This window comes from Sminthopsis crassicaudata, chromosome 3 (assembly GCF_048593235.1).
Source record: "Sminthopsis crassicaudata isolate SCR6 chromosome 3, ASM4859323v1, whole genome shotgun sequence".
In the NCBI taxonomy this organism is placed as follows: Eukaryota; Metazoa; Chordata; class Mammalia; order Dasyuromorphia; family Dasyuridae; genus Sminthopsis; species Sminthopsis crassicaudata.
In genome coordinates this window covers 443377226-443403850 of record NC_133619.1, presented here as the reverse complement: position 1 = coordinate 443403850, position 26625 = coordinate 443377226, and the positions used below count along the sequence as shown (strand labels likewise).

General features: G+C 32.6%; 1 protein-coding gene across 3 annotated transcripts in view; it reads left to right on the top strand.

Moving 5' to 3' along the window:
- The window catches only part of PPIG (peptidylprolyl isomerase G), an 82409-nt gene extending 56178 nt beyond the window's left edge, over window positions 1-26231 (top strand). For all 3 annotated transcript variants that reach the window (XM_074303182.1, XM_074303180.1, XM_074303181.1), the window contains exons 7-14: window positions 2065-2152; window positions 11965-11994; window positions 12100-12239; window positions 20252-20450; window positions 21851-22018; window positions 23900-23987; window positions 24613-24749; window positions 24990-26231. In XM_074303182.1, coding sequence (XP_074159283.1) covers window positions 2065-2152; window positions 11965-11994; window positions 12100-12239; window positions 20252-20450; window positions 21851-22018; window positions 23900-23987; window positions 24613-24749; window positions 24990-26100 — 1961 coding nt within the window. In that variant the 3' untranslated portion in view covers window positions 26101-26231. The remainder of the gene's footprint in view (window positions 1-2064; window positions 2153-11964; window positions 11995-12099; window positions 12240-20251; window positions 20451-21850; window positions 22019-23899; window positions 23988-24612; window positions 24750-24989) is intronic.
- Window positions 26232-26625: the final 394 nt, after the last annotated feature.

The window sequence follows — 26625 nt, the reverse complement described above, 5'->3', positions numbered from 1 at the left end:
ATTGAAATTTTATCACTGCAAATGAGCAGCTTCTTTGCAATTTATAGTCTTGGAGAGTTGCTTGAGGAAGTGAGATTTGAAGTGTCTTACAAAGGATCATAGAGCTAATATGTGTAAGAAGCAGAGTTTAAGTCCAGATTTTCTCACTCTGAGACTAGATTTCTATCTTCTAGGTCAGGAATTCTTAATTAGTTTCTTTGTACTTCTGTGTATTTCATGCATTTACATTCTTTTGAGAAAGGATTCATTGACTTCACAAGTATGCCAAAAGGGTGTGATTGTAAAAATAGCTAAGAACCCCCATATCTGATTATTGTGCCTCTTGTTTTTCTTTAATGTACTTACAATTGCATATTTCTTTGCTTAAATTAAGGAAAAATATGTTTGGTTATCATCATATATAGAAAGCTCTTTATTACGTATTAGGGCAAGGGGAGAATTGATTATTTGGATTTTTGGTATTCTATAGCAACCAGTTCTCAAGTTATTTAACATCTTTATTAAACATCTATATTTTACCATGTACTGTGCTAGAATTCTGTGATATCATGAATGAAATGACTAATCCCTACTCAGTATTTATAATAAATATAAAGAGAATAAATACAAATTAATTCAAAGTAGTTAAATATAATATAGTTCAAATATCGTTCAAAAGGAAGATCACTAACAGTTGGAGGCATCAGTAAAGAGTTCTGTTAGAGAACATATTGTTTGAGTAGTATTTTGAAAGAAAAAAGGGATTCTTTGAGACAGGGTGAGGAATGTTTATTCTAGGCATGGAGGACAATTATTGCAAAGGCACAGAGAAGGAAAAAAATTTATGAGGAATCAAGAGAAGGCTGGTATGAATCTTGAAGATAGTAAAGAGCCACTGGAATTGACAGAGTAGGAGAGTGAGGTAGTCATACTCATATTTAAAGAAAAGTCAAATTTGGTAGCAATGTGGAATTAGGACCAGAGAAGAGAATGAATGTTGAAAGTTACTTGAGGTAAGAAACTCAATGTAAGCTATTAAAGTATCCTAAGTTAGAGGTAAATAAGGACTTGTAGGAGTAAGGAAAAGGAAGAGATTGGATGGAAGAGCTATTTAGGAAGTATATCTGACTATATTTAACAACTGATTGGATATGTAGTATCAAGGGGAACATGTTGAGGATAGGCCAGGAAGCCTGTATTCCTGAAGTATGACCATAGCTTCCTTAGAAATGGGGAAGATTTGAAGAGAAGTAAATTCTTAAGAGAAAGGTCATTTTTGTTTTGGATATACTGAGTTTGTGAAATATCTCTGGAATATTCAGTTTGCCATTTTCAGTAAGCATTTAGCAATATAGCATCAAAGCTCAGGATAGAAACACTATGTTATTGCAATCAGGGCCTAATTGAGGCTGGACAATATGAATTTATAGTACATGAAGTCCATACCATTGGACAATTTTCCTCCTGCTCTGGTCAGCAATATATGAGAAGGGATAGAAGAAGCCAATTGTGGGCACCCAGGATTGGGCTTGGACAAATAGTCAGCAGATTAAAAAATTGAACACAGTGAAGATAAAATTGAATTGGCTCTAAGAATTGAATCAAGATAATAAAGAGGGAAGACACAGTTGATATACAAATGTTTTAGTTATTGTCTATTGATAGAAAAAAAATTGCAAATTTTCGATTCAATTTCCAAACTTATATTTCCTAAAATGTGCCTTTATCAGCATAAAGAATTAGTTAGAACAAATGTGGAAATATGTTTAAAAGTATTCTACATGTATAACCTATATTGTGATAGCTTATTGTCTTGGGGAGGGGGGGAGTAAGGAGGGAGGGAGAAAATATTTGGAACTAAAAGTCTTACAAAAATGTTTGTTGATTGTTGAAAACTATCTTTGCATGTATAGTTTTCAACGTTCATTTTGTAAGATTTTTGAATAAAATACCATTGAGAAAAAAATGTCCTTTCTAGATTAAAAAAAAAAAAAAGATTTTTTTTCAGGAAGTTTTTTATATGTATGTATGTATATGTTATATGTGCAAATGCTTAATCATTGATTGAAAACTTTGCTTCTTTAGATGAGAGTTTTGCTGTTAAACACAACAAAGAATTTCTATTGTCAATGGCCAATAGAGGAAAGGATACTAATGGTTCGCAGTTTTTCATGTAAGTATTAGTCATCTGTGTAGTTATAGTCAACTCATCCTGATTATTTGTCATTGCTTACCAGCCTTTATTCATTAGTGAATAGAGATTAAGAATAGATGATAGGAAAAAGTTGTCAAGTAAACCATATTCATATGAATTTTCATTTTTGTCTGTGCTGAAAATTTGTCACCAGAATTCCCAGTGTCCAGTGATTTTATGTTTGTTTGATAGTATTAATGTATAAATCCCAAAATCAACCAGAAGATTTCCCTCTTTGAGAAGCAAATTTGGAGGGTCAGTACTATCATTTAGGAAGGAATTAGAGTTTAGGATTTTTAATGGCCATAGTGGCTGAAATCAGAGAATTAATTGAGGTGTTTGTTAATTGAGTCACTGAATAAACTAAGGTTATTCTTTAGAAATGTTCTTTATTCATTTCAGTCTTTTATTTAAGAAAACCCTTCCCAGCTCTAATTTTTTAATCTTTGATAGCCTAAAGACCTCACAATTCATGTTTTTCTAATGGCAGTGTCTGAATGCACAAAGAACCAATTTTCCTTTAATATTTGTAGACTTCATCCATTATCTTTGTTTAATTTTTGAATAGATTTCCTGATTTTTCTTAGAGGGCAGGACTATTTCTCAGTATCTCTATGTATCTGGGTGGTACATAGACATTAAAAGTACTTGTTGAATTAAAAGCAGTGGAGATGAACTTTAGCCATTTCAGAAAAAGAGATCTTAGCTTCTCTAAAAGTTTCTTGCCTTAAATTTAACTAGTTTGAACCTTTATCTCTTTGCATAAAATTTCTTCAGGTCTCACCTCATGAATATCTCTGATCTTCCTTTAGTTAGTACTCCTGTTCTCTAGCTACAAAAACATCTTTTTGTCAATGTGTTGAAATAGCTATTGTAGAACCTCACCACCATTTGATTCTTACAAATTTTAAATAGTAATTCTCATTTCTTCTATTACTTTTATAATAAAATATCCCCTCACTTCAAATTGTCCTGTTTTAAAACTGAATTAATTTAAACACTTCCTTTAAGTGCTGCTTTTCTATAGCCATCTTTAGCCCTAAATTATTGTTGCTCTGAATCAACTTCATTGTGTAGCTTTATGTCTAAAACCTGGGAAGGAACATATTTCATTTACCTTCTTTTCCTCATTTCACTTTTTCCTTTACAATATTTTGTGTCACTACTTTTATATTTTTTCAATAATTATGTAGTCTTTTTTTTTTTTTAATCTTTAATGAGGTTACTAGCGCAAGTATATTTTCTAGTTTTTACAAATGAGAAAAATGAATCTGAGTAATAATCAAATTGTTAGCAATTTAGAAGTCATCCAGCCTCTGTTGAGAAAATTGAGCCCCAGACACTCAATGATTTGCTTTAAATCACATACCTAGTCAATAGTAGAAGAATCGGACCTTTAGTTTGCTAACTTCTAAGTTGGTACTCTTTTTGCTATTATATTATCTTTGCCAGGCAGGTCTCATAACCTCAGGGGTCCAAGAACTTGGATTTTTGTTGTTTTGTCTTTTTTTTATATAGTCATGACTATTTCAATATATTTGATTTCCTTTGTAATCTTGTGCATTATTCTAAGAAAGGATTATATTAAGGCTTCATCAGACTGTCAAAAGGAAGTCTGTGACATTAAAAAGGTTAACACCATCTGGTCTATACTACTTTGCATGTTTGTTTGCTTGTTTTAATCTACTTGAAATTTCGAGTTTTCCTTTTGTAGAACTGTGAGATGAGTGAGTAGTTGATCCATTTTCTCTTTTTTCTCAGTAATTCTTAGTTTCTATTTTCTTGAGCTTTGGTTCCATCTGTATTGCCCCTTAGATGGTTTAGTGGTAGACATTGTACAACAAAATTACACATCAGAATCTCTTTTGAGGGGAACTTAGGACTTCATTTTCAGCTAATTTTCTCATGGTTAAATAAGTACAGCACTTTTTATTTGCCTTGGTTCTCTTAACACTTTTTTGCTGAAAAGACCAGGATAATGCTTTAGATTAAACTCAACAACTTGAATTAAAGAATGCCCATTGAGTAGAATAAGATGATGAAGAGGAAAGAGACTCTGAGGAAGGGTTAAGGCATTAGATTAGAATTGCTTAACTAAAAGAAACATAATAGGAAATGGAGAATATATTTCTTGATTTTCATATATATATTAAGCATGTACACATTTTAAAAAGATCTTTTCCTACATACACAGACCCACATATCCTTTTGAAGTTTAAAAGTTTTGAAACACTAGTAAAACAATGAGCTTTTAAAATATAGACCTTGTTTTCCTTGTCTGTAAACCAAGAGTACTAGATTACATGATTTCAAAGGTCTCTTCTAGCTTGTTATAGGGAAAGAAGGAAATGATAGGAGCAAAGGTACAGTATTAGCAAGAATATAAGTCATTGAAGCTATAAGGAATATTTTCTTTGTTACACCATGAGTCATAATACCAAATAGAAATCTTTGACTAATAATATAATTGTTATTTCATGGGATATTTACTTTTGTTGTCTATACTTGCTGCTGCAGGAATTGAATTCATTCAGTTTTATATCTAAGACTCTAGTACCAGAAGAGAAACATATTGTCCCATTTATCTCCTTTGGATCCTTTATCAATATATTTTCTCACTACTCTTGTTCCTTTGGTTTTACTTGATACAAACTGCCTACCACAGAATAGAAATCTACTTCCCCTCCCTAACTGCCTTATATCTAATTGTTGCTGTGTGAACCTAGTCTTCATTGCTCTTTTGTTTCTACTTTCACAGTTTGACCTTTATTCCTAAAAGAAAATAGATTCCTTTCATTGCAACTTTGAAGAATATCTGAATTAATGATTTTAAGACAGAGGGTAGGTAGAGTACATATGTTGGGTAAGGCAGGGGAATGGTTAACTTAGATATGAAAACCATTTATTTTTCACATAATTTACACCACCAAAAACCAAAAGAAGGCAAAAATATCAAAGTAGACTCGGAGTACACAAGTCAACATGCTGTGATGTAAAGAAAAGTCCTGTTAGGGTCTGGGAGTGGTATCAGTTCTGCCATTCACCTGACAAATCCCTTTTAGTTTTGTTACTTATAAAGTGTGAGAATTGGATTAGATATGTCTCCATTGTTTTCTAGCACTTAAGATTGTGTGACTATGAATGCATTCTGTTAAAAACAAAAGAATCATCTTCCTCAGAGAAGAGCTATTCTGTTTGGGGCTGGGGGAAGAAAAAACCTTTATTATTCAGCTCCTGGGTACAAGCACTATCCTAAATGCTTTGGGAGATAGAAAAATGTTGGAATATACAGGAGCCACCTGACAGTGACTGCTGGAGATCCAACCTAGATCTGTCGAATGGATCTCTTGTGAGAGGATGATACGAGGAGACTGAGAGACAGTTGCTGTTCTTTGACCTCTCTGACTGAGAGACCTTTGCATTGTCTGACCTCTCTTCTCTTCCCTCTGCCTCCATTTTATCTCATTCCCAGTCCACAACACCTGTGTCAGCAAAGGCTGCCTTGCAATTCTTTCAGATGCTATAATTGACAGCTATGGAAGCTCTCGGAGAATACACTTGTCCCTTAACAGAAAAACAATTATTCCTTATTCTCAACAAGGTTACCAAGAAAGTACTCAACTATAGTAGAAAGTAAAAGTGATAAGTGCTCTAAAAAAAGTATCAGTATATTTTATTAAGAGTATCAGAGACCTGTGGGAGCTCAGAGAAACAAGATGTTATATTAGAAAGATTAATAAAGTTTTTATGTGTTGGATTCGTGTTTTAACTGAATCTTGAAGAAATATGTTAGGATTTTGACAAGACAGAAAAATGGGGAAGGGTATTCCAGATGGTAGGAACAGCATCATCAATTTAAATACACATAAAGTAGTGAATAAAGTTGCAATTAATAGGTTGGGCCCATGTTTTAAAGGAGATATTTATTGCGTATAATTCAGTGTAGCTCTTCTTCTTGGCTGTAGAAATTTGTAGAACAAATTTTTTTTTTTTTTTTTAGTTTCATTGATGCTCACTGTCACTTCCCTCCGATTTTCCCTACCCACTGGACCCTTCACTTAAAGCAAATAAGTAATCAAACAAAAAAGACACACACACACACATTTGAGAAAATATTATTTTGCTCTTCTAATCTATCACTTCTCTATTAAGAGGTAGGAAATATGAAGGAAGCATGTGCTTCCTTCATCCATAAATCTTTCGAAGTTGGAATTAGTCATTCTGTTGGTCAGTTTTGAAGTCTTTCAAGGATTTTTTTTTTTTTTTTTTTTTTTTTTGAGTATTCAATACAGAACTTATTAAATGGAGAGATTTACTGGGACCAAATCCCAGTGCTGAATGAGACTGTCTCAAAGAATCCAGCCTGAATGTTGGATATAAGATCCTTTTATAGTGTTATGAGACCGATGACATAATGGGGGAGGTACCTGGATGGGGATGACCTAATGGAGGCAGGTACCTAGGATGACATAATGGAGGCAGGTACTGGAGAGGCTCCTGATATTCTAATGATGTCTAAAATGGATAAAGACCTTTATCTCTCTTGGTTTCCTTCATTATGTACTACTTCTACAAGCATTTCCTTTATGAATTTTTCACATTTTTCGTAGTGGAGTATATTAGATCACATTCATATGCCATAGCTTGTTCTGTCACTCCCCTATCATTGGATATTTGTTTCTAGTTCCTTGCTACAACAAAATATGCTATTGTAACACTTAAGTATTTATGACATCTTTTCTCCATGAGGTAGGTAATCTAAATTTGAGATACATTCTTTTTGACTCCATAGGCATTTTCCAACAACTGCAGAACAACTTTTCCTCCTCTGAGTATGCTTTGCAAAAGCAGTTTAATAGCCTTAGGTGATTTGTTTACTTAAAGAGAAGTTTCTGCCGCCTCTTTCTCACTTTTTGGTCATTTTTCAACCTGAATTCTCTTCCCCATATTTTGTTGAAATTGCTTTTTGCAGAGTTACCACTAGTATCATGATTTCCCTGTCTACTGACCTTTTTCCTAGTCTCATTTTCCTTGAACTTTCCACATCATTTAATACTATTATCCCTTCTTTGATATTCTCTTCTGGAAAAGTATCTGCTACTATAAGCCTGATTCTCTTACATGTTCTACTTCTTAGTCTCGTAAACTAGCTCATCTTCTTCCCAACCCTGAAGTATAAATGTCTTGGAAGGCTCCGTGTCTTTTGTTTTCTTCTCTTGTCTCACATATTTCCTCCCTGGGCAATTTCATTGTATTCTCAAAGATATTAATCACTTCTATGCTGATGTACCATACACACACACACACACACACACACACACACACACACACACACACACACACACATATATATATATAATCGATATAAATATTAATAAAAGCCCACTATATATAAATGTGTATATATATAAAATCGATATAAATATTAATAAAAGCCCACTCGATCTATAGATTAAATTTCAAAATGCTCTTTAAAAACTTAAAAAGTTGGAGGCTTATTTCTGTGTAATAAAAATGATGATACTGCCTGTGTCAATTTATATATTTAAATACCAGTGAGGAACTTTATGAATTTAGATAAAAATAACAAAATTCATTTGGAGGAATAAATATATATTATAAATGGAAAGAAAGAGTGAAAAAGAAATAGCACTTCCTGACTTCAAAAAGGCAGCAGTCATTAAAATCTTGTGGAATTGGTAAAAAGGTAGAAAACACTTGTTAACAAACTAGATAAGGGAGACAGGAAATAATCTGTATTCAATAAACCTGGACATGGAACTGAGAAAGAGCTTCCAGGAAAATTGGAAAGTAGCCTGGCAGATAAGCAATTTGGATTGCTTAGTAAATAAACATGCCTATTAGTGCCTGCAATTCGGTTAAGGAATGGGGATACCCCCCCAAAAAAAGACAAAAGACAGTTCCTGACTTCAAGGTACTTATAGTCTAATGGGAAAGACTGACTGCAAACAACTATAAACAAAGAAAGCTATATAGAGGATATAAATGAGATAATTAACCAAAGAAAGGTTTCCTAAATAAGGTTGGACATTAGTTGGGACTTGAGGGAGAGAATTCCAGGCATGAAAGACTGCCAAAGAGAATGTCTGGAAGAGAGATGGAGTCTCTTATTCATCTAACAACTAAGAAGCCAGTCATACTGAGTCAGAATGTGTAGGGATCAATGTATATAAGAAGATTGTAAAGGCAGAAGAACGCTAGGCTATAAAGGGCTTTAAATACCCTTCATAAAACTGAATTCTGTTTTTGACTCTGGAGGAAGTAGGGAACCATTGGAGTTTATTGAGTATGGTCATTAATATATCTGATATAAGATTTGCATTTTAGGAAAATCATTTTGGTGACTAAATAAATTATGGATTAGAGGAAAGATGTAAGGCAGATCAAACCACCAGCAGTGTATTGAAATAATCCAGGTGTGGGGTGATGAAGGCCTGTGCTAGAGTGATGTCAGTGTCAGAAGAGAAAAGGAGGCTTATATAAGCGATATTGCACAGGTGAAATGAACACACCTTAAGTGTGGGCTCTTACTTTATGTTCTGACCAGGCCCCCCCACAGCGTTGTCCTCTTACTCTCTCTTCTTTGGCCCCAGTTTGTCCTTCTTCCCTTCTCCAAATCTTCTGGCAAATTCACTTTACATACCAATTACTTTATATAGAGATCTGTAGAATAGCCCACTTATTTAAAGCAAGAACTATCTTTAAAATTAAGTGCTGTTCCCCAATAGAGCAATTGTCAGTGAATATCTGCAGATGTCAGAAGAACTGAAAATTGTTAGCCATATGAAAAAACATTCCAAATCCTAATAAGAGAAATGCAGATGAAAATAGCTCTGAATTTTTACCCAATAACAAGAAAATGTTTAAAGACAACAAGATAATACCATTAGAAAGTTATAGTAAGATATTCATACAAATAAAATATGAACCATTATAATAAGCAATATGAAGCTATGAACCATTTTAATGTCCATAGCCTTTGATCCAGATATTCCACTATTAGACTTAACACTACTAGGGGCCACTGTATAGCAACAAAATCAATCATGTTAACAAAAAAGTGTGAAATAAAATCAATGACCATCATTTGAAAATTGGCCAAATTATAGTGCAGTATTACTCTGCTATAAGAAATGATGACTAGGAATAACAGAAAACATAGAAAGACTTAGATAAACTAATGCAAAATGAAATAAGAAGAATCAACTGAAACAATAATACACAATGAGTGCAACTATGTAAATGGGAATAACAATTGCAAAACAAAACTGAATGTTGGCAAAAGTGTGAAGAAGTATGGTCCCAAAGAGGCAAGATGAATGGACAGTTTTCTGGGCCTTTTTGAAGGTGAAGAGTTCACAAGTGTGAAACATTGCTGATTGTTAGAGGGTTTTTGGGTTATGATCAGTTTGCTTCCCCCCCCCTTTTTAAACAAAGTTCTTTATTAGAACAAATAGATCTGTGGAAGACAAAAGATAGAAATACAGTAGAAAATCTAAATGTGTAAAAACAAAAGATATCTATAAAGGTAATATTAAATAGTAGTTAGTAGTTCAAAATTTTTTGCCTACCTACAAAACAAATTCTAACTTAGTTTTTCTATTGATGGTGACACCATTTTGTCAGTTATTTTTGCCTCTTTCTTTTCCTTCATTCTCCATTTTAAATCATAGTAGCCCAATCCTATAGATTCTACTTCATCAATATCTCTAGAATGCTTTCCTATTCCTGCCTCACCACTCTTATTTGAACTGATTTTTAATTAGTACCAATTCCTTCTTCATGTTTTTCTTGATTCTCAAAACTAGAAATGATCCTTCCTTTAAGCTTTTTTTTTTTAGCCCTCTTTGACCTCTATAAAGCACTTCATCCTTTTCTTTCCTGTTATTTGTATATCTCTTGTTCTCCCCTACTACATTGTAATCTTATTAGCAGAGACCATATTGCTTTTTGTCTTTTCAATTCTGTCCAGCACTGTTGTGAATAGCACGTACTTATTTATTTGTTGAACTTATAAGGGTTAATATTACCTTATGTTTCATAATGCCAGTCCTATAAAAATTCTCTTCATAGCATTTCTTGCCTATGGAATTCCCATAGTTTTGGAGAAAATGTTTATGAGATTTTAAAAAAGAGCATGGGAAAGGGATTTTAAAAAGCATTGTCAGCACTAACAAATGCTCTAGAGAGATAAAAGGTGATGAAAATTGCGGAGGCTGTGAGTTAGGAAATTTCAAGAGGTCAGTTTTAGTATAGCAAGGAAAAAGTAGAAATAAAACACAAGTGCTTAAGTCATGAGTGAGATCATGCATGGCTGTGAGTGTAAGTTATTAACAGATTCATATTAGTCTCAAGATTGAAAAGGGAGGGAATGACCAAGATGGTCATTTGAATATTCATGGTGTAAAAGGGCTTCTTACATTTTTCCCACTTACAATTCCTTTTCACCTAAGAAATTTTTGTGGCCCTAGATATATAAGTATTTAAAATAAGTACATGAATCAAACATTTATTGATAATAAATCATAATTTTGCCATCTCCACATTCAGTTACGAGACTTCATATGGGATTGTGACCTACAGTTTAAGAAAGTGGGTTCTAAAAGATGAACTATTTGAAATGACTAGTTAGGGGAAGTATAGAGTTAAAAGTGATATAAAAATTAAAGTTTTTAACTGAGGAGCTGTAGTGCCAGGATGGTAGAGAGGTTGTCCATGTGGATTTTTAAATCACTGAAAATTATAGTAAAATACACCATGAAAAGGAGAATTTTTGAGCTAGGTGCTAAAGATAGGTTAGAAGTCCTCTAGATTGAGAGATGATAGTGAAAATGGCAATGGAATAAGCTATAAAAGCAGAGAAGTTTTTGAATGATTCCAAACAGTGGTCTAAAAGTAACTAGGGGAATGTGGAAGAAAAGCAGATTTTAAGGGACAGTCATTTTTCAGTAAAATAGGAGGTGAAAAAACTGTCAAAGAAAGTTCAATATAAGTTGGAAGCTTATTTACAATAAAATAGGAGAGCTAGTCAAAAATCATGGTAGAAACAATAGGATCACTACATTAGATGTGTAGATAAGGCAGAATGGATAAGGCCCAAAGTGATAATTCTGGATAACAGGAATTAAAGAAATGGAAGTCTGAGAGAATGAGAAACTTGTATCTAAGTAATGATTGGTTCCCAGGTTTTAAATTAGATTCTTCAAAATGTGAGATATAAGTTATCTGTAACTTGATAGATGTTATAATTCCAATAGCCTTTGTTAACAAATCTTATCATAATGTATAGTTAATCTTTAGTACCTTGTCCTATAATTTGTTCATAGTACACTGTTTTAATTACACAGAGCTTCCGGGTTGGCATGAAAAATAAAGGGAAAGGAGTAGAGATTAAATAAAATATTTTGATACCTAGATTTTAAAATTGTTTATTTCTGCATTTTGCCTTACTATAGACTGGAATTATTTCTCCATTACATATTGTTATATCTTTGTAATAATTAAACGTGTTGTTTGCTACATGTCAGATACTATGAGACATGTGATTGAAAGTTATATTTCCCAGTTCCATACTTAATGTTAACATAAAAAGCATAACATATATCCAGCATATCTTTTCTTGTCATTTTTAGTTCTGTTAATTAAAAATAACATTAATCTATCTGTAATTTTGTTTCCAATGCAATTGTTTTCTTTTCCTTTTTAGAGGTGCTAACTTTGTTTTTCTCTGACTTTGTTTTAATTCTTCTATCTGATGATGACCTCAAAAGAACTACTAAACCTACACCTCATTTAGATGGGTAAATATTTTTCATTTATTTTTCTCTTGCCTTTAATTTTTTTTTTTAATTTTTATTTTTTTAATCAAAAACTTAACATTTAGTCATTTTAATTTATCTGCATAGGCACCATGTTGTTTTTGGGCAAGTGATCTCTGGTCAAGAGGTTGTGAGAGAGATTGAAAACCAGAAAACAGATGCATCTAGCAAACCATATGCTGAAGTACGAATACTTAGCTGTGGGGAGCTAATTCCCAAATCTAAAGGTAAGGATAAATTAAACATTTCTAAGCATATAATATTTATTTAAAATAAACAGTGACATCAAGTCATTCAAAAAAGATCATTACCAGTGATTGTTAATGCAGAGCATTCGTCTTTTAAATTATATTTTGTTTTCTATCATACTATTCATTTGTTTCATTTAAAACTGTGTTCCCTAATTTAATTTCCAAGTAATGCACTTTCTTGCTTTTACATCATTTTGATTTTTTTGATGCAGGGCTTTGGGGGTGGGGGGAAGGAATTAATGAGAAATTAGAAATCAAAATGGAGGAATTTTAGATTAGACTTTTTAAGAAATAAATTCCTTTTCTTACTATGGACTCAGCTAGTATCTGATAATGTTTGGGGAAATGTGTTTACTGCAGAAGGTAATTCCATTCCTTATATTCATGCTTTTGGTATCAGTCTTCTCACATGGTGAATGCATTTAATTTATTTGCGATATTTTGTTGGAAATCCTTTGATTGAAAAATAACCCATGTAGACTGGCTGTTGCTTACCTATCTTTCCAGATGTGTTTAATTTATCCAAAAGAATGAAGGAAAACTCATTATCAAGAAATGAGTACTAAGCAGTATTTTAGTGTTCTAAGTCTTTTTTCTTGACTCTTTAGACTCCCAACAGAAAGCTCAGAGTTCATACCCTTTCAGTATCTTTATTAGTTCAAAAGGAATCTTGTAAATTAGTAATGCTCTTGACTTTTTAGTTGAGACTTTTGTCATCAATTTGGAATGCTGGGTACTTTAAGTTTATATTAAATCCTAAGTGAGATTGATATAGAAAAGTAATATAGAAAAGGACCATTGTCCTTTTTAAATCTTCTCTGTTTCCCAAAGGTTACATTATTTCTCCTTTCATCAGTCTTGATCGTTTTGACAAAGAAAACTTGTCATACCCTTCAAGTCATTTCAAACTGTGCCCAGTAAGCTGGTAGTCTTCAAGGACAATATTAAATTCTTTCTTGGGCTCTTCAACCTCTTAACCATTATTTCTGCCTCTTAACTCGTCTTCCATATATAAAAATAGTGGATATAATCCCTTACTTTGTGTCCTTAATGCCCTAGGATACAGTAAACAGTGAAATGTTCATAAAGCTCTTTTAGTTTCTTGCAAACAGGTATTCCATAGTAATTTAAGTAAAAAATAAAAGTAGCTGCTAAAGAGAAGAAATGAGATTGTCAGCTTTGCCACTTAATAGCAATATAAGCTTGGGGATAACTTTCAATTTCTCTTGGTGTTAGTTTCCTTATCTTTAAAGATGATTTTCGAAGCCTTCCCAATTCTTAACATTTTGGTGATTCTGGATATCATATTGAGACCCTAGTCTTAAAAATGTTAACAGTTAACCATCGTAAAGGATATTCCTACCACGAAAATGTTATGATCATTAAGACCTTCTTCCCATATTCTTGAATACTATTAATCTTTAAGGTCTTTTGAGTTGGAATCTGTTCCCCATTCATTAGCTGAATATTGTAGGTTTCTTTGCAACTTTTAAAAAAATGGAGCTTGAAAGAACAAAAAATAATTAAATATCCTTTAAATTTTTCAATAAACAATTCATTCTGTATTTACATGTGTGTATGCTTTGGATAATTAAAGAGTAGGGTTGATAGAATTGTTTGATAGGGAAAGAGAATATAAATTAAGACAAAGCCTATGTAATTTGATTTATATTGCTGTAAAGCAGCTCTCACTAAAGAGAGTATTGTAGCATCCTTCATGTATTGTTTGCCTACCTGTGACCAAAGCATGATAGTGTCAGGTATATCTTTTTCCCTGTCTTCTAGAGACCAGATAAGTTTTTAGAGAAATTGGGGAAGATAACAAATACTTTTATTTAACCCTTGTTTAAACTTCCCTGAAAAGAATAGATTTGTTCTAGGGATATGAGAGATTCCCCATGCCCATTCTTTTCTTATGCACACCCATTAAAATGGTAGAAATATTTGTGGCATAAACTTAATTGAGAATACATTGTAGTTGGTATGCGCTACTTTATGTTTTAGCAACTGCCATTCAAACCTGAGTAGCTTTTGCCATACTTTTGGAGGATATAAGCAGTTGGTTAAGCCCCATTTTCTTTTCCACAATCATACCAAATTGGAAACAATAGAAAGGCTTTGTGTAATACTGTAGGGTGTTCACCATCATTATATTTTAAAAACTTTGTTTAAGAGTTGTGCAGTGACACCCCACTTTAAAAAGAAATAAATACAGAATCTTTTTTTTCTTTTTTTAACTTCCTGAAAGAAAACAAAAAGACTTCTGAAGAAAACTGACTGTCTGGGCCTACCTGTATATTATCTTGGTGAGTCCCTGGGCACTCTTCTTGGGCCTTTTTCCCCTTGTTCTATTGGAGAACTGCTTCTTGTAGATTTCTATATGCCAGAAAAGATAACTGTGTTCAGATCTGTGAAGAAGGCTCTTAAAACAGATGCAGAGGTGGAATACTGAAGACTAGAGGAAGCAGGGATCCTGTGTAGAGGCTGACAGAAGGTCCTCAAAGGTCAGAAGGGATAGGAAAGAATATAGGCAAATAAACCTCTTTATGATAGACTTGTTTTAACAAAGGTGCCATGTGGTTTCTCTGGAAGCTTAAATGATTTTTGCAGAGATTATAGTTATTGCAATTGATAAAGAGATTTTAAAAATATTCTTTCATAATAGGAAAAAATACTCAATGATAACCCAAAATTGATTGCTTTTCAAGAAAAAAGGTGGGGGGGACAATTGGGGTAATAAAGTAGAAATCCAATAACTCTTATATAGAAGCCAAATTAAATAAACCACTGGAAGCTAGTTCTTGATGACCCCGGTCCATTGCTGTGCGTTTATGATATAGTTGAAAAAACAAATGCTGTGAAGTTGATTAAGCAAATTGTTTTAGTGACATTTGTTACTGAAAGCATCGTGGGGAAGTTGAATATAAAATGTTTAAGAGACATTATTAAAGACAACTAAATGAGGTTGATGTGGTTTCTTTTCAAGGGTACATTGTATGAAGGCCTAGAAGTCGTTTTCTTTTTTGTGAAGGATGGAAGTGAAATTTGTAGGAACATATTCCATATACCCCAAGAGTAGATATTTCTCTTCAGATACTTTTCCTTACTTCCCCCTTTCCTTTTTTGGGAACAGATTTAAAATAGTTGTTACTTGATTTTGGTTTTGCATTTTTGGGGTGGTGGGAAGAAGAAAAGGTTCCCTGGTCCATGACTTTATTGGTGTAGGACATTCTTGGTATGGATTCTAGTTACATATTGACTTTCCTATAATATTTTGGGGGGGGGTGGATGAGGAACAAGACATGGATTTATTGACCTAACTGCCAGTTAAAAAGCATATCTACAAGTTTATATCAGTATAGAACAATGGTGTCAAACATGGGGTCAGCAGGCTACATGGGGAGCAACATCTCCAAGATTAATATATAATTGGGAACTACTTAACAAAATCAAAATATGATAAAACAAATAATCTTAATGTGTGGTTTTCCAAGTCAACATACAGCTCACAAGCTTCTTTGGTTTAGTTGTCCCTGTTTTCATGGGAGTTTGACACCACTAGTCTTAGAGAGTTATCTGTAGGCACTAAATGTTTGCATTATGGACCTGCAACTCATTTCTGTCTTATTCTTAGGCAACTATTCTTTCCTCTATAAAATACTGCCTTATATAATCTATAACTCTGTTTGTCTTAAGGGATTATTTGATGCACTAAGAAATAAAGTGAACTTGCTTATGGTCATAGAATCAGGTTGTATCTGTACAGAATTCCAAAGCCTCCCTCTTGCCCTCCTTTCCCTAGGTCCCTATTGAGAAACTTCAATAGGGACCCAGATTAACTTTTCCAGTGTAATGATGAAGTAAAGTATAATTTTAAAAAAAAAAAAAAAGATGCAATAAGGAAAATTAATAATCGAGGTTGAAGGCACTCTTTAGCCAGTTCTCTAGTTTATACCTCAAGTGTTAGTACTCAAGAAGAGAAGCAACAATATGTATTGTTTCAAGGACAATCTTAACTCCATAGAAAGTACAAAACAGCATAAAGGTATTCTAAGTGTTCCAACAATCATTTTAACTTCTCCCTCTCTCCCCCCTCCACCTTCCCTCTGTATATCTTATAATCTTCCAACTTAGCCCAGCAACCTGCATTTTGAACTTTACTAAAGAAAGGAAATAATTTGTATTTGCTAAAGAGGCAGCCCATTATTTTCCCTCTCCCTCTAAATTCTAGAGTTCTTTCTTTGATCCTTATTGTTCCTTAAAAGTTTTCAGGGAAGTAAAAAAAAAAACAGGGGCAAAATGTAAAAAAAAAGCCCAGATGTACAGGAATAGAATCCTAGAATATTGGACCTGGAATGAACCTGAGCAATTGAGTATAGAAGTGAACCTTGTGTCGAGTCAGAAAAACCGTTTGCAACCATAATGCCATTATTAGCTTTGGCTATCATTGATCTTTGATCCTTAGTTTTCTTAAGTCTAAAATGAGGATAATATTAACAACAACTTCCTCATAGTTTTGTTTGGAAGAAACTCTTTATATGGTGCAGCATATTGTACTAGGCAAAATGAGCTTTCTTTGAAAGGAAAAGGATATACTGAAAAAAAAAATGCATTATATATCACACTCAGGTTTTAGGGGAAAGTGTATGGTCCAGGCATTCCAACTGATAGTGTTTACACAAGGTATTACGTAGGCCAGTGGAATTTACACATTGTAAAAATGAGGCCTGGAGAAGTAACGTTTCATCCAATGCCACACAGCTGTTTACTAATATAACTAGAACCTATCTCTCTGTTCTTCCTACCATACCCTAACTTAAGATATTTTCCCAGCTATGTTTCCATAGTGTTTTACATACATTAAGTGGATGCAATAAGTTGTAGTATCCTCATTTTAAGGATAAAGAAATAGAATTGAGAGAAGTTAAATGACCCTTCATTGTCATATGTCTAATAACTTTCAGAAGCAGCATCAGAGACCAGATATATTCTGACTCCATGCAAGTATTGTCTTACTATACCATGTTTCCACTCTCATTTTGAGAAATGAGTGCTAGTTAAGGAGTAGTTTGCCAACAATTGTGTTTGCTCATATTCCTCTTTGCTTGAATTGTTAATTTTAGTTAAAAACAAACAAACAAGGACTAGTGCGTTGTCCTTTCCTTTTTATCCAAATCAAACTGAATTATTTAGGAAGCTTTTCCAGATCCTCAGGATGATATCATCTTCTAAATTCCTATAGCACTTAATAGTTTCTACCATGCAATTAAACAGTTATGAATTGTTTAACACTATATTCAAGTGTTATTCATATGTGTTCATCTTATCTTTCTACCTAGATTATAAGCTCTTGGAAGTTATAGGCCATCAGTAACTATCCTTGTAGGTTCTAATTATACCTTCATCTGTATAACAGAGCCCATCACTGCTGAGCACAGAGTTAGGTGGTTTGGTTGGACCAAGTATTCCAATTTAGATATAGCTAGTGATTAAAATTTTAGATTCTAGTTCTGTTGCCAACTTAACTTCTACTAGAAATAAAAGGTCTTTTTTGTTGCTATATGTTCCTTTAGTACTCTCCTATTTTATTTTATTTTTTTAATAGCTTTTAATCAACATACATGCAAAGATGATTTTCAGTATTCACCCTTACAAAAACCCTGTGTTACAAATTTTTCTCTCTTCCTCCTTCCCTAGATAGCAAGTATTCCAATATATGTTAAACATTTACAATTCTTCTATACATATTCACATTTATTGTGCTACACAAGAAAAATCAGATTAAAAAAAATAGTTGAGGGGAAAAAAACAAAAAGTAAGCAAAAAACAAAAAACTTATGTTGTGATCCACATTCAGTCCCAACAGCCCTCTTTTTGAATGTAGATGGTTCTACATCACAAATCCATTGGAATTATCTTGAATTGCCTCATCATTAAAAAGAGCCACATCCATCAGAATTGATTATCACATAATCTTCTTGTTGGTGTGTATGATGATCTCTTGATTTTGCTCATTTCACTTAGCATGAGTTCATGTTAAGTCTCTCTAGGCCTCTCTGAAATAATCCTGCTAATCTTTTCTTATAGAACAATAATATTCCTTTACATTCATATGTCATAACTTATTCAGCCATTCCCCAACTGATGGATATACACTCAGTTTCCAGTTCCTTGCCACTACAAAAAGAGCTGTCCACAAACATTTTTGTACATTTGGATCCCATTTATTTTCAAAACTTATAGAGATGTTGATATTGAATGGCATTTTTGTTTGCTGTTTGAATTTTTTTGCTTCCTCTAGTTTACACTAACATACTTTACAGTAAAATTGCTTATCATTACTTCCATAGTTCCTTCAGATTTTATTTTCTACACAAATATGAGCCTATTATCTTATTTGTAATAGTTTTTCTTCCTTTTTTTCCCTTTATAGTTGCAGAGGAAAATAGTACCTAAACTGAATCCCATATATTAAAAAACAACCAAAAGTACTTTGAATTCTTTAGTTTTCCAAACTCAGAGATGCTGATCCTGAGGAACATTTCTTGGTTTTGGGGGGGGTTTTTTGCTTAGTATCTGCTAGTTTACAATAACATATTTACAGTAAAATTAGTTATATTAATCATAATAAAGGTGTATATTGTTTCTATAAATGAAATTATTTATAATTAAAGTTATATTTATTTTCATTTGTATGAGGAACTTAGTGTTTTTAAAGATTCTATGGGGATTTTGTAAAACAAAAAGTGTGGGGGCATGCCTACCCCACATCCATTTTTTTTTTCAATTTATTAAAGTGATTCATAAGTATCTGTGACCATGGGAAAAACTATAATTTTGTTAAATAGACTTGAATTTTTAAAAAAATTTTTTTTTAAATTTTTATTTATTTATTTATTTTTGCTGATTTTTGTTACATATTTATGGGTTCAGTTTCATGAACATGAAACTTTTTTCTATCTATATCTTGTGTTTTCATCATGTAGATCTTTAATGCTAAATTTGCATATTTTAATCATTTTGTGTCTTTTCAGATTTTCAGCTCATTATATGTTACCTAAAACAACATTTTCTAAAAATATTTTTGTTGGTTACTTTTTTCTTAGCCTCTCCCCACATGCCTTGAAGTTCTACTATATACTGTCTTTTAAATATAATCTAGGTTATCAGTAAGAAATAGTCATATTTACTAACAGAAGAAATATTTGTATTTACTTGCTCTTTAACAAAAATCATTTATTATTTTGAGGAGTTATCCACAGCTACAGTAATCCAATCCCTGCAAGACATTTGCAGCATTAGAAATTAGAAAATAACATATACTAATAAAGTATCAAACTTTTTTTAGATTCTTTTTATAACTCATTTGATCATTTAGGAAATAAGCAGAGTAGACAGGTTTGTTAGTCAAAGAGCCTAACATCTATTTGTCAATAGATTGATCGACACTTTGTAAATTGACATCTGCCTAAAGGTCTAGTTGCTTTTGAGGGATTAAAACTATACTTGTGTACCAATATTCTTTCTTTTTAATGACTTTGTTAGGCAGGAGGAGGGGAGCAAGGCATTAGGTTAAATGACTTACAGCTAGTAAGTGTTAACTGTCTGAGACCATATTTGAACTCAGTTCCTCTTGATTTCAGAGCCAGTGATCTTATCCACTGCATCATCTAGCTGCGCCAATCAATATTCTCTTAAATATATGACTTTTTTTTTTTTTTAAATAACAGTATTTAAACTTAGATGTTGGTTGACATAATTACTATCATTAGATAGGAACTAGCCTATAAATCAACATTTAGGTGATTTACTATATGATATGGAACAAACTATTCATCTCTATTAAAATTGTTCTAACAACTTATTGCCTACAGGAATATATAAAGATAATTAGATTAAATGGACTTTTTTGTGAATTTGCAGTATCTGCGAGTTTTTCCTCAAAATGAAAATGTTTAACCAGAACATTTTATGTTACTTTATTAAAGCCAAGAAGGAAGAAAAGAAAAGACATAAGTCATCATCTTCATCCAGTGATTCAGATAGTTCAACTGATTCTCAGTCCTCTGATTCTTCTTCTGATTCGGAAAGTGCTTCTGAAGAAAAATCCAAAAAAAGAAAAAAGAAACACCGAAAATCCCGAAAACATAAGAAGGAAAAGAAGAAGAAAAAGAAAAGCAAGAAAAGGTTAGTCACCAGCAAATAGTTCAATTCCTTTCAGACACTGATTAAAATTATTTGATTGTTGATATATTTTTTGCTAAAAAATATATATATAGGTTTGTATTTTTAAAATCATCAAAGGAGAAATATTTAATTTTCATAATAATTTCTCCACATGGCACAAAATTATAGTTTTGACATTGCTAACATGTTTAAATAATTAAATTTTGAGACTTAATTTCCATTTTTCTACAAATCCTATAATCCAAGTCTTAAACCAGAACTCAAAGAAAAGTCTCAGATTCACAGATGATTTAAAATTAAAATACTGAAGCTCAGAAAGAAGAAATGACGTGTTCAGGGCCACACCACAAGTAGCAAAAGCAGAACCAAGTACTAAATCTGAGATTGTCTTCTTAGTTTTTATTCCAAGTTTTTTCTAGTACTACATGATTCTCTTCTACCTAGATTCTAGCTCTTGGTTCTGTGGAGTTTTTTCCTAATAAACTTGGGTAATTGGAAAAAATTTATAAAAAGTTACTACTGTTAATTTCCACAGCAATATTCTTTATTTCCTTCTTTTTTTATTATCATCTTTACATTAACAAGAATTTCCTTGTTCTTCCCAAATTCCTCTCCTTTGGGATGGGGACACATTTGTGACAAATATGTGTAATCAAGCAAAAAATTATGTCTTATTTTGCACCTTGAGTTTATCACCAAAGTGTCAGAGAATATTATATTGTATTTCTTGTTTCATCTGTGGTAGTAATGGTGATTATGACTGTATTTAGGTTTCATTCATATGGATGACAAAATTCCCTATACTAATTCAGCTCAGCATCTGCATTGCAAGTTAGTCTTAATTGCCTAAAGCTTCTGAGACATTATGACTGTTCAGTTCACAAGGCTAGTATATATCTAAAAAGCAACATTTAAGTCTAGGTCTTCTTGGCTTCAAAGGTGATCCTCTTTTCTTACTGCAAGTATTAACTCTGAGGAATAGTTTTCCATCTTGCTTTCTCTATATTGTCCCTACCAAAATTGGGCCCTAAGATATTTGCAAAATTTCTAAAATGTGAGAAAGAGAACTTATTTCTGAATTTTCGCTTTTTCTCCCAAAAATTTTATAAATCTAATTTAGAAATGACCTCTGAAATTAAACCTATTTTGAACTTGAAGACAATCATTTTAATACTTAAAGAATGGAATACAAAGGAATTGATATTGAAAGCTAATGGGAAAGTCTTACTTAAAAGAACAGTATGCCAAAATTTTGAGTAATAGTAATTTATGGAGAAGGGGTAAATTTTTCATATTATGTTTTCTTTTTAGGATTTTTGTTAATCGTGATATCCAACAATAGCAACTTGGGTAATATGTATGTGATATATATATGTATGTGTTTCCATCTTTTAATTAAGTTCTTCTACTGAGAGTGAAGATGAAAGCCCTGAAGCACAACCACAATCTACTGTCCGTCCAGAAGAGATCCCTCCTATTCCTGAAAACAGGTTCCTAATGAGAAAAAGCCCGCCTAAAGTAGATGAGAAAGAGAGAAAGAATAGAGAAAGGGAAAAAGAAAGAGAGTGGTAAGTAGTTATGGGTGGAATATGTATGATAGCCCTTTTATATTGTGTATTAGAGGAAAATCTGGTTTTCAGCCGATTTTTAAGAAAAAGATTTTGTTTTTGTTATACTTTTAAAATATTCATTATAGGATTTCTTAAAAGTATTGACTTATATTATTATGCTTAGAAATAATAAAGTTTTAATTAAGCCTTAATTTACCTTTAATAAGATTGAACCTGATTTAAGAAATGATTACTTTATGAGTTTCTCAGGGGGAGGGGGGGAAGACGGTGTGTGTACATGCATGTGTGTATTTATTTTTAAAAACTTATTTGGGCATGTAAAGAGAACATAGTGCTTGTAAATCATTTTTTAATGAATATTTTATAAGCACCACTACTAGGCCATATATTTCAATTCAAATAGCTATCTGTTGAGTGCTTACCATATATATACAAGGTATTGTGCTAAGTGCTGAATTAATGCCAGGTGATTAAGATTTAATATTGGGAATTTGACCAGTTTGTAATTGTGTCATAAATTCAGAATATGGAAAGTTCTACAGGGGTCTGAGGTCTTAAGTGCATAGCATGTTAGGAAAGGCTTCATGTCATTTTACTTTGAATGGCAGGATTTCTGGAGACAAAGGAACAGGGGTTGGGCATGACCTGGCATGGAAAGGAATAAGGTATATAAGGCAACATTGAATAATCTAGTTTGACTGGCTAATGGATAATGTTCAAACAAATGGGAGAGATTATGTTTTAAAATCCTACAGCCATATTATTAGTAAAGCTCTTTTTTGGGGGGGGAATCCAATAGTTGATGTATTGGATTGATTGGGGGTAGTGAAAATACAAGGTCGGATTTAGGGTGATGGTAATACATTAAGTGTTATTGCTTATTCTTTTTTTTCTTATCTGTGGAAAAGGATTTGGATATCTTGATTTCTGAAGTTCAATTCTTAAGTTATATACTTATAGGACCCAATGCAACTGATTGATCTTGAGAAAATTTTTAAATTTTTTGTCCAGTTTAAAACCAGTTTTAACTGATAAATAGAAACGGGGGAGTTGGTAATGAGGAAGAGTTCTGTTTTGGATATGTTGCATTTGAGATGTTGACAGGATATCTCAGAAAAGATATAAAATGGCACTTGGGTTCTAGGACTAGGGATAGAGATTTGTGAGGTATGTACATCAAAATGAGAATTGAAACCATAAGGAATAGATGAAATTATAGGGGCAGCTAGGTGGCGCAGTGGATAGAGTACCAGCCCTGAAATCAGAAGACCTGAGTTCAAATTTGGTCTCAGACACTTAACACTTCCTGGCTGTGTGACCCTAGGCAAGTCACTTAACCCCAATTGCCTCAGCAAAAAAAAAAAGAGAGAGAGAAGAAAAGAAGGCTCAGAACAAATCCTTTTGGAAAATTGCAATTTATGTAGACTTTAAGGAAGAAGGACTTGTGAAACAGAAAAGAGATGGTGAAAAATCAGGACATTATTGTTAATTTCATGTGTTAGTACATTTGAATATATAAAAATTGCGTTGTTTGTGTTTTTTTTTTTAACTTTTAAAAACTTATTTTTAAAGGACATTAAATTTAAATCTAAAAAGAATCTCTACCACCACATGATCTGAGCTCTTCATTTTACAAAAAAGAAAATAAATTATAAAAGGTTTCATGATTTGCTTATGGTCATCCAGGTGATAAATAATAAGAACATGTATTTAAATTCAGGTTTTGTTGACTCCAGCCTTCTTTCCACTGTACCACTTATTTTGAGTGTTGAAAGTTTATAGGAATACAGTACATTACCTTATAGACTGAAGAAACTACACTAGTTTTATTTATTTATTTTTATAAAGTTGTGGTTTTCAACTTTCTTTTATTTCTAGTAATCCATCTAACTCCCAGTCCTCTTCATATCAAAGGAGACTTCTAGTCACCAGATCTGGAAGGAAAATTAAAGGAAGAGGACCAAGGGTAAGTATTTATTTTCATAGGAATCTTCTTGGCATTTTTCCTTCCTTGATTTTTATTATATAGCATATGAAATTTGTGTTAACAAAAAAAACTTGTGTGATTTGCTAGAATTAAATTTTTTTTAATAATGTTTTTTAGCAGATTATGATGTTTATGTCATAAAACAAAAGTGAAAACTTACAAAACGTATACATGCAAATTATGTGTTTATTTGCTTAATAACTTATAATTTAAGAACAGTCTTTTCCTTGGTTCTATGGAGTGGCAATATAAGAGGGCCTTAGCTAATAGGGTATTATATAAAACCCACTCTTCAGGTTCTGATATCCCAAAATCATACACACTATATTTAATTCCAGAAGCTCCACTGTGGACCTTGAACTTTAGAATCTTTTTAGTTTACTTTAGCATAGCATTTAAGGCATTAACTGTTTAATATTTAGTCTTGTTTCAACACACTCTATATAGTCTTTTGAACTTTTTAAATCACCTATATTTTGGTGGGGTGACACTCTAATGTTCTTTTGAGGATAATAGTGTATGAAAGAAATATTAATTTGAACACAAAAAGCCTTTTGACTGCCATTTTTGTGTATTTGAAAATATTTCACTTTCTTTTCTCAAGCGCTATCGAACACCTTCCAGATCCAGATCACGAGATCGGTTCAGGCGGAGTGAGACTCCTCCACATTGGAGACAAGAGATGCAGAGGGCTCAAAGAATGAGGGTGTCAAGTGGTGAAAGGTGGATCAAAGGGGATAAGTAAGATTTTTAAATTCATGTTGTAATTAATATTCCTAGTAGCTTATGGAATAATTTCATTTGGACTGTATTAAGAAAAAATCTTTCATTTGTACATATTAATGTTAATTGTGCCTTCACTTCTTTATATACCTTAAAATAATGAAATTGGTGCTTATTACAGTTATTTTGATCTTAACTGAAACAGAAATTGTTCTTATAGATCATTTCCTAAAGCTTTTGATTTTTTTACTTTTGTAGGAGTGAATTAAATGAAAACAAAAAAGAAAATCAAAAAAGTCCAGGAAGAGGAAAAGAAAGAAAAATATCTGAACACAGACATGTATCAGAAAGTCCAAATAGAAAAGGTGAAAAGGAAAAGAAAACAAAAGACCATAAATCAAACAGTAAAGATAGGGACACAAGGAGAAATTCAGAGAAAGATGACAAATATAATAAAAGTAAAACAAAGAAAAGGGCCAAATCTAAAAGCAGGAGTAAAAGCAAAGAGAAGTCAAAAAGTAAAGAAAGAGATTCAAAGCATAACAGACATGAAGAAAAGAGAATGAGATCAAGAAGCAAAGAGAGAGATCATGAAAAAGCAAAAGAAAAAGAGAAACATTCTGATTCTCGAGGCAAAGAACGAGAAAAGAGCAGGAGTAAAGAAAGATCTAAGCGAGCAGGGTCAAAAACTAATGAACATGACCATAGCAGAAGTAAAGACAAGGATAAAAGGGCCAAATCAAAGAGTAGAGAACGGGAAGTGACCAAAGGAAAACACAGCTCTAATGGCCGGACAAGGGAACGAAGCAGAAGCAGGGACAAAGGAAGAAGAGCCAGATCTAGGAGCAAAGATCGAGATCGGAGTAGAAGCAGAGAGTATTATAGGAACAGAGAGAGGGAATCCCGGAGAAGAGCGAGATCAAGAAGCAAAGAAAGGAAAGGAACACCAGAAAAATCTAGAAGTAAAGATAGGAGGAGGAGAAGAGAGTCCAGGAGTTCAGGGAGAGAGGAAAGTCAAAGCAGGAATAAAGAAAAAAGTAAAAATCAAGAAACAAAGAGTTCACATAAAAAAGAGAACTCGGAGAGTGAAAAAAGGCACTCCAGAAACCATGATAATAGTAGCCGAGACAGCAGTAAAGAGAAAAAAGGTGACCGAGATCAGAGTCCAAACTCAAGAAAACAAAATAGTAAAGACAGAGAATTAAAGTCCTCTGCATACAAAAATAAAGAAGAAGAGAAGACCAGATGCTCATTAGAAAAAGAAATCAACCAAAAATCAAAGAGTCAAGAAAGAGACCATACACGTGGTAAAGATAAAAAATCTGATCATGAGTCCAGCCCTGGAACTGATGAAGACAAAAGTGGATGAGTGAGGGCCTTGAACTTTGTATTTCCATTTTTTTCTTTAGGTTTTAGAGACTTGCTGAAGAACATCCCTTTTTTTTTGTTGTTGTTTTCTTCCTTTTTGTTTTGGGGGTTGGTTTTTTTTTTTTTTTTTTTTTTTTTTTTTTTAAATGCGGACTTCATTAAGTTTGATCTTTTGATATTCTACAAACTGAATAATTTGTACTGCTAAAGTTTTAATAAACTTGAAATGAGAAAAACACTTTTGTGTAATATTGTGTGCTGTTTAACTCTTTCGTTTCTCTGTTGTAGCTGTCAACCAACAGCTACCATGTCAATATACATCTTGATCTGTTGGATCAACCTGTTAGAAATAAATACAATTGTTAATTGCAATAGTATTTTTTATAAAAGTTTGCACTTCTCATGTTTTAAATATTTTTAAAAGCCATTAAATTGAAAGGAAGTCATACTGATATCTCTGATTACATTTTAAGGGAGAGTTGTTACAGATGTAAATCATAGAAGCTTATAAGAGGATTTTTTAATT